The sequence below is a fragment of the Ixodes scapularis genome, unplaced genomic scaffold (genome assembly GCF_016920785.2).
Source record: "Ixodes scapularis isolate PalLabHiFi unplaced genomic scaffold, ASM1692078v2 PGA_scaffold40__2_contigs__length_1045541, whole genome shotgun sequence".
NCBI classification, from domain to species: Eukaryota; Metazoa; Arthropoda; class Arachnida; order Ixodida; family Ixodidae; genus Ixodes; species Ixodes scapularis.
In genome coordinates, this window is record NW_024609869.1 from 165,901 (window position 1) to 175,349 (window position 9,449).

At 40.0% G+C, this 9,449-nt stretch overlaps 1 protein-coding gene across 1 annotated transcript; it reads right to left on the reverse strand.

The window, feature by feature from the left end:
• Window positions 1–588: 588 nt before the first annotated feature.
• LOC115309483 lies at window positions 589–8,676 on the reverse strand. Its single transcript, XM_040217970.1, has 5 exons — window positions 8,575–8,676; window positions 4,720–4,886; window positions 2,519–2,610; window positions 1,516–1,593; window positions 589–734 (listed from the first exon to the last, which is right to left on the reverse strand). Exons 1-5 carry the CDS (start codon window positions 8,674–8,676, stop codon window positions 589–591), a joined length of 585 nt encoding a protein of 194 aa, XP_040073904.1.
• Window positions 8,677–9,449: the final 773 nt, after the last annotated feature.

Below are 9,449 nucleotides of genomic sequence, written 5' to 3' on the forward strand. Positions count from 1 at the left end.
TGAGAATGTAGATATTTGAAGGAAATTAATGGCCACATTTTTAGTCTTAGAAGCATTTTTTGTACCATTCGGAGTTCGGTTTACAATGTAGTCAGTGCAACGTCGCCTTCCTGATATTCAATAGTAAATAAATATTTACAACAATCATATATTATACTAGTACATACGGGACAACAATGACTGTATGACCCCCGCATTGTACTCTCTGACATAGTAGCAGACAGGGGAAGCATTGACAGCATGGCATAGACTGCCACATCTCTAAACAAACTAGTTATTAAAAACTACAAAAAAATGTATGTGTGTGGGGGGGGGGGGGGTGGATTTAAGGTGGTTTCTCAAGTGTAGGTTAACGTAAACACATTTTTTAATTAAAAGAAAAGTGGTCCACTTAAAAAGAAAACGCTACGGATAAAAATTAATTTAAATACAGGCGCGTGTTTCTTGTGTGTCCTACCAGTCAGGTAACAATTTGTAAAGAAGTTTCTCGCCTCTGTGTCTTCTGTAACTTTGACAGCTTAATATTTATTCGTGCCTTTAGAGGAGCTGTTACCGTAAATGCCATGCGAGCGACATTTCTGTGTATTATTAGTTGCATATGGTTTTATTGTATATATAGTACTTTTCTCTAGGCGTTGGGCAACTGAAGATTAATGGGGCGCCTTGGTAGGCCTGTTCACAGCCATGGTCTATATCCTTCGGATCGTGACCTTCAGTCATCCACACTTGGAATTCTGAAAAACGAAATTATATTTCTGTGTTAAATAATGTGCTTCTCCCAAAGGTTTTAGTAAATCCGTTAAAATACGGCGTATTTTTTTTACTTCATTCTAAACGTTTAAAGATAGCCGTTTCGCCAAAGGCCATCACTGGGCTTCATCACTGATATAGCCGATATGCGCAATATTTGATAAAAAAGACTGAATTTGGAAACATTACGCTATATTGTTTAATGTGTTTTTTTTTTGTATTGGAAGCATGTCTGAAAATAAATAAACCACTTCGCAATGAATCTAAAGGATACTTTGGGTTAATATAATTTATATAAGCCAATCTTTTTATTATGCTGCTGTTATGTTTAACCCGAGCACCATAGTACTGGTTAAAAAGGATTATAAGCAAAAAGTACAATGCAAAACAACAAAGAAACATACGGAGAACGAACGTGATGTTTAATGCACCTTACCGTGTTAATTGTCTGACTCTTATTAGCGCGCTGTATAAGACGTGACTCATCGACAATTGAAAACAACATCCCGAGTAGAAAGGTAACTTTTAAGGTACGATGTGATAGCTTGCTATCCACACACGGTCATGAATGACTTGCTCAAACTCGGTGAAGATATGCGTGACACTTGTTGCTACTGCGCTACCAAAGCCAACAGAAAAAACAAACGCTATGTGGCTACCTAAATAAATTTACAAATAATTCAAAGTCGATAACCTTTGCATTTCCAGTCCGAAAATCCCACTACTACGTAAACAAATAAGAAACCATATTTAATTTTTACTTACGGTCGTCGTCAACACTCCTCACGGTGTGACAAGTTTTGTTGTCAGTGAAGAGGAGCTGATAATCTTTTGTCGCTGAAACTGGTCACGGGTCATGAAATGGTTAATTAAAAATCATAATATAACCAAAATGAAATTGCTCAAGATATTTACACAATACTTTTGTATCTCTGTATTTTTAGGCCAAGAAGATTTAGTAACGGCAGTGTTTTGTTAGGTTATATATATATATAATTTTATGCACTGCCTAATGAATGAAAGTGTTAACATTTTATGTGAAATCTTCTTCCCGACACATTGTAAAAGTAACATCAGTAATCTTAATAGATCTCGTAATGTTCTTTTTTTTTTTCCTTCAACATGTTCAACCGCAGTTTAAAACTTAATACCTCAAAGTTACAGCATAACCTTCCTCTACAGCAGCAGCTTGAATTAGATGACAGACTAGCAATTGATTGGACGTCATATTCAGTTACTTCTTGTACAGTTCTCAAACAAAACTGGTTAATTTTACTGCGTCGTTTCGATTACTTAGAGAGACTTAGCTTGAAGCAGTACCTGCAGCGAAGTGCAGTTGACGCTACAAAACATTTTCGCTGCGCGTACAAAACTTTAAAGTAACTATTTCGCACCTGTGTTCAATGATTCGCAGCAATAAAATATTTTTTATACGTTACTGGGATGTTATAAACGTTATCGATCCAATCAACAATACAGATCTGCACAGCTGTGCAGTTTTGTGGCCATGAAAGCTGGACTTGATTGGCACATTTATAATGATTTTGAAGGGCCTGAAAATATATATATATATATATATATATATATATATATATAAACCTTCCCTCATCCTTCGACTTTGAACACATCTCTTGAACCAAGGCGAGTGCCCCGCATTTAGATATGCGGACACTTATCACCACAGTGCGAAAACTTAATTATGACGTTGCGTCGTCAACATCTATCTGGCATTATAAAGAAAATCACAACAGTCGCGCTGCGCACTTACTTGTAGTATCCAGGGTGCCAACTGATATGACGTCATAATATGGGAGAGTATCGTTAGATTTCTTGATAGTGATAAATACCGAATTTGACTCCCTAAGGATTAACACGCATAAAGGAGTAATATAATGACATAATAATTAATACGCTTTATAGTAACTCATATTTTTATGAATAAAATGGCAGGTATTGTGTTCATCATTAGAAATAAATAAAAAGTTAAAGGGACCATGAAATGACTTTTTTACTTTTTCCAGATAACGTTTACATTAAACCGTCAATGTTCACTGAATGCCGAACAGGCACCCGTTTTCGTCTCGGTTTATTAACTTCTACACAAACAAATTAATGAAATATCGACTTTTTCTTGACCGCAAAACAAGCCGTGACGTACGCTATTTCCGGAACCGGAACTTCTCTCGGCAGTAGGAGATGGGAGCATTAGCGGCGACGAGTTGGGGTGCGCCGGTAGGTTTTACTGCGCCGATGTCACCGATGTATTTTCTGAATCGGCGCCTCTCATCGCCGCATCGCAGCTGAGCGAAATTCAACGAGATATGTTGCGCTACAGCGACAGCATGGGACTAGTCCCATACACCGGTATGCCTGTTGGGAAGTGCAGTGAGTCTTCCGGTGAAGACTCCAGAAGTCAACCCAACTGTCATTGTTGGCAAAAGGCGGCCAGTGTCAGTCGTTTGCAAAGCGACGTAGATGGAAACAAATTGCCGCAGCGTTTTTCGCGGTCTCGGAGATGCAGGAGCGAGCCGACGTTAAAAAAGATACGTTTGAACTACGAGTGTCAGCAAGAGCCACGTAAATACCTGTTAACACTCGGAGTGGACGCGCGCGTTTGATGGAAGCGCTTCGGGACCGATCTTTTACGATTGCAACTCGATACTGACGCGACACTCGGCAAAGAAAGGTTGGACCGGTATTGCACGTATACCTCTCACGAACTGTTACAGCTCGACAGTGACGTGCAGTCTGTCAGGATAAAAATGGCATACCAATAACAAAGTGTACATACCGTGTTACGAAGGTAATCCATACAGCGTTTATTTCAGCTCTATATCACACAAAACAAGAAGAGAGAATCGACGAGGGTCCCTTTTCGACGAGTGTTCGTCAACACTGCCTCGGAAAACAAGGGGAAGAGATTGACCTCACCTCTTAACGTAAAATTGAGGTCAGCGATCAAACTATTATACGGGAAGGGTCCACAAGGGTACCCCACAAGGGTAGCGCGGGCGTGTTCCATTCAGCACGCCAGCCGGTCGCAGGCAGACAGACGGTCTTGCGACGAAGCAACGCTGCGCCGAGTCGGAGTGCCTGCTAGGCCTATATTCTGAGAGCTTCGTCGGAGCGCGATTCGCGGCTGTTGTCGCTCTTCTCGGGTGTTTGTGGATCCAGCGTTCTTGTTCGTCGTGGTCTGTTTTAAGTACATTTGTTTCTTGCTGCTTGAAGTCGGCACGCGCGAGATGAACACGTAGAAAAATAAACGTTCAGTCAGTCAGAGTTTTGAGAGGAAGGAAACCAAAGGAAATAACCGTTCTGAAGTAGGCCCTGCCAGCCCTGCCCTACTGCGCACGCGCAGTAGTTGCTTCGTTTACAACACGATAGATGGCGCTTGGCTCTCAGCATTATCAAATTTGGCAATTTTCGCCACACATCTCTCATTATGCTACAAAATGTGGGTCTGAATATTATTTAACAAAACTTTTAGGAAACATTCGCCGGCTATTTATTGTTTACGATCGCGGTGCTGGTGAGGTAGGCTCTTACCCAATAGGCGACGTGGATTCGGCTGACGTGCTCCATTTCTGCGGATGCATCGTAGTGAAAAGGCAGAGCTTTCGAAGGAAAGAAGTCGCAAAAGAGTCCAGTTTTCTTTTAAAAGTTCTATAGCAAATAATTTTTTTTGGCTCCCTAGTTCTGTGTTTTTGTGTTTCTTTTCACACCTTTTACGACGTGCGGTGGATGAAATTAGATTTTAAAATCATTTCATGGTCCCTTTAAATTGTAAGTTTATTACCTGAATTAAAAAGGAGTGAAAGGTTGCGGAAAAGAAAGACATGCAAAGAAAAAAGTGCAAGAAAGGCAGTTGTAAGGTATGCATAGCAGCAAGACCAGGTATCATAAATAAAAAAAAAGTGCTTACGCTAGGCTTCAGAAAAAAGTTTAAATTCGTCAAGCGTTTGTACTTACATTTGACCTGTTTTATCATCTCTATAAAGTATTCTGTTCTTCAAAGTCTTTTGCGCAGTGTCAATATCGTAGGATTTTGTTTGAACGCACTTTGATGTTCCTCCCATTAGCGTATCATTTTCATTAGAACGGTACAAGAGGTAAAATTTCTTTTTCTGCGACATAACCTGCAATACAACACCGAGACAACTAAAAACAAAGAAAAAAAGAACGGTCACATAATGAACGAATATGTGTATACAGGGGCGGATGCAGGAATTTCCTGAGTGGGGGGTCAGGTGTTGGTCGGCGTACCATTTGTTTAGGAAACCCCTCCCCCTCTCCCTCGTTTCACGCCCTAAATTTTACACATGCAGAAATCAAGAGGGGGGTCAGGACATCCGGACCCCCCCCCCCCTCGAAATCCGGCCCTGTGTATACGTCTGGACCAGGGTGTAAGATAGGCAGGTGGGGAAACGGCCCATAGAAGGCCCACCGCGCCGCCGTGACCGGATTGTTTACTCGGCTGCTTGCGGGTACTCCCGATTTGCGACAGATGGCGCTGCGGCGAGAGGAAAAAAATCGGAATCGTATTTGCATGGAACTTTATGGGAGAGTGCGCAAAATAAACCGAGAGCACGACAGTCCTCTATAGAAAATCCACGAGAAACCATCTCTGTCAGTTTAGCCGGTCGCCACCGGTCGCCAACCTGGAGTGAGAGTTCGCGGTGCTCCACATAGATGGCGCTACAGAAAAAGAGAAAACCGAGGAGGACACAATCCGGTCGCTCATTCGGCTCTCGTTTCCCCACCTGTCTATCTTACACCCTGGTCTGGACTTTGTGTGAAATGAAAGCCTGAAAACAATAATTTATTTACTTGAGTACTTCAAGACATTTTTTTTTTCTCTCAAGGGGTATGAATACAGTTAGTCGAGATAATAACAAAATCGCCATATCACGGTATGAGTGAATATCAAAGGTAAATATTAGTAACTCAGGCAGGTTGCTACAATTCCAGAAATTGTTGAAAAGTAATTTATCAGAAGTATTGCGTTACACAAAAAATCCTCATTTTCATGGTTATTATTAAGGTGAAAATAAAACCAAGTTCTTATATGATTTGTTTAATAAAACGACCGGAACCTATGCGCATTATTTCAATCGTATACAAGTTCGTGTAGAACCTTAGAGACACTTAAATATTTATGGAACATAATATTTCATTCCTTTCACTTGGGCAGTAGTGAAAAAAAAAGCAAAGTAAGTTTATTGTAGGAAAAGTTGCCACGAGCATTGTACCGGCAAGCGCTAGTGTGATCACAAGTGAGCGATGCATCATGTTAAACACCGCACATTATCAGCCGTGCTGCAATGAACGAATTGCTTCTCTTTCTGTATAAAAATTCACGACGCTAACTTAATTTTGATCGTGCGTTTGCTCTAATTTGTCGAACAAATAAAAATGTTCTATGGCAGCGATGTGTCCAATAATAGAGCCTTCTTCAATAATTTGAAGCGACCGATCGATAAAAAACAGTAGTGATAAACAGAAAAAAGAAAAACAGGAACGTTATGAACGTTCATGCATTGACCAGGATAACATGACTGTGATCAAGAATGCTTTATCATTGTAAATGACACAATTGTCGTGAATGAACAAACCTTGATGTGGTATGTAGAGTTATTTTTTATCGAATTGAAACATTAAACTAAATAAACCCGGAAGATTTCGTAAATAAAAACCGCTGAATGTGACGAGTCTTATCGGGTTTATTTTTTCTTTTTTTCTTTCTTTCCTTTTCCGATTCTTTTACGTTTATTTTTCTGTTACGTGCAAAAAAACCTTCAGTTGCAGTCAGCGCCCTTAACTGCTTACTTCTCGCGTTGTTGTCCTTTATTTATTTCGTGCTGTATTTTCCCGTTGGACATGCACTAACTCGCAAAAATACAAGCCTTGATACAGGTAAGACAGCCGGCATATATTCACGACAATTAAAGTTTCGCCATTTAGTTGACTGAAAGGTGCAGTGCAATCGAACAAGGCGGTTTAACTCAAAAGTAAGAAAGTTTTTTTCACAACATATTTTTTGGTTCTATATTTCAAGACGAGCTACTTTGAACCAAGAGATGTGTTCTGAGGCAAAATATGAACTATAGTATAAGGAAACTCTAGAGTGAAATAAATTGAAATGAATGGTGGACGTTGCAGAAATAAATATGGAACGAACTTTGCAAAAAGTGATACATTAAAAATCAAGCCGAATTTCAAGAGAATGAAAATGCATGGTATGTAATAATGAATATCAACAAATAACATCTTTCTTTTAAATGCTTTGCTACTTCTTATTTAGACAGTAGGTTTCAATTACTAATTTTTGATACTATCGGTCGAGGACGTAGTTATATGAAAAAAAAAAAACTGCGTTGTAATGCGAGTTTTTTACGAGCCAAAGATAACCGTGCACCTGCCAAATCACGGATAAGTAATTATCAGTCTTCTCTAGGATGCCCACACTCTTACCTTGGTGACTTTCCTAGCCAAATTATTTGAGAAAAATTATGCCAACGAACTCTCTTGTAAGACGAGTGTCAGCCGAATTACGTTTTCAGGCTATTGGCCTTATATCTTGAGTATGTTTTTTTTTTTTTTTTTGAAGTTCGGGAATTGCGATGTCAGATCCTGAACATATACTACGATATATGAATTCTACACAACTCACGAGCTGGTATCAAAAACAGTAAAGAACAACAACAACAACAGCTGGGAGACCTTTAATTTTTCGTAGCTTCATTTGAAAGGGTTCTCAGCAAATGCTGACTGTCCTCTTTCGCTGTTGGAAACACTGATAAAAGTGGTGCATATAATTTTAGACAGCCTGGATTACATAAAAGGTAAAAAATACCTAGATGAGGCATTTTCCAAGCTAGTGTTCGTCACAGATTGATCTATAAGACAAAACGCAGCATTTCCAATTATCGCTGTCGCAAAATAAATACAAATTTCTATTGAACAATAAACCAAAGTTAAAGGAAGGGTCCTACCAAAAATAATAAAGTCTACTCATTTCATTCGAAGCTTCGTACTAGTTTTTTTTTTTTTATATCACAACAAGGGCCTAGTTTTAAAAGTGCGAATGATCACGTATTTTATCAATAAATGATGTTAATTTAATTAGAGCTGAATTCGCGTTTATAAACCACCAATTCAAGTACTCAGCTCAAAAGTGGGGTAAACCAAATGTGATAAGGAACAGATTAATTTTCCCCTTGTATTTTTGTCGCACTACACTACCCAATAAAAATTCCTTTTTACAATTAAAAAAAAAGTTTGTTCTAACTGCGCGTGCTCACGCTTTCCCGCACCTTTGACTGCTTAGCAACAGATCATTGGCCCGGGGTTTATACCCCGGGTCAATGTAATGATTGAGTATATAATATACCCCGGGTCAATGTAAGGATTGAGTTCTACGGGGCTGAGAAAAGAGAGTGAGCGCGCTCTCCTTCGATTATAGAACACGACTTTTCCAGGGCCTCTTACAACGCTGTGGAACGCTTTTCTGGGAGTTCAGTCAACCAGGTACACGTGATGTTCGTAAAAACGCACGCACGCACGCACGCACGCACGCACGCACGCACGCACGCACGCACGCACCCCCACACACACACTCACACACACACAAACAGGCACTTCGTTTTTTCTTTATATGCATCGATATTCTTTGCCGGACAGCCAATGTTTTCTTTTAAAGGAAATGGTGGTGCACTGCAGCAAAAGCGAAATACGCCATTTTCTTCGCGCAACGTCTGCTTCGTCCCGAGTGTTGGCTGTTTTTGTCTTGAGACAAAAGTCGAAAAAATGTTTAGGGATACTCACCGTCCATGCGTCTTTGGTGGGGTCCAAAGGCGAATCAGCGTTTTGGGAAATCGAAACGCAATACTCGAAAGAACATAACGTTAGGAAAACTAGCAGACGCATGTTGCAGTATCTTAGGAGAATACACCGGATGCCTTTCAGAGAAACGCCTTTATATTCCAGTTCACATTCCCCATGCGTAATAGTCCCAGCTCTTGTGCGTTTCGTAGTGGACGGAAATGTCACTGAAAGCACAACGACCTCGCTTGACTCAGAGGACGTAAAAGGTGACGAACACAAGCAAGATCCGGCATGATACTGAAAAGAGCTGCAAGGAATACGGAAGCAGAGCATAGACAGCAGGTTTTTTATAATCAAACTGAAACGAAAGCGTGTTTGTCTTTTTTTTTTTTGTACTTTTTGGGGGGGTCAAGGACCTACTGCGGATGCGTCATTTCTACTTAGAGGTTGAGTACTTCCTCAGCTTGATTTTGCGAACAGTGTTCGCTTATTTACAGTGTTGCGTAAAGTAGATCTAAAGTACCTGAAGTGAAGTACAAAATAAATGAGGGGTTATGTACTTAAAGTTCCCAATGTGTAATGTACTTCAAGTGAAGTACTATAAATACGATGCACTTTCAAAGTAAAGTGCAAGTACTTTTTAACACAATCTTTTATAATGCGCTCTCGTCCCCTATACAGTGTCTTTTTTTAACCGGTATACATTGCTCAAGAATAATCGGAGGTGCATCACTTTTTTTTTTGGAAATGGCGGCATATATTGGCTAAGTCAAGTCGCCACAGAGCAATTGTTCTACTCTCGCTAACGAACTATTTAAAACAATACACTTATAAGGCACTTACTTGTATCGGTTTTATAGCCGTTATTACTGTAC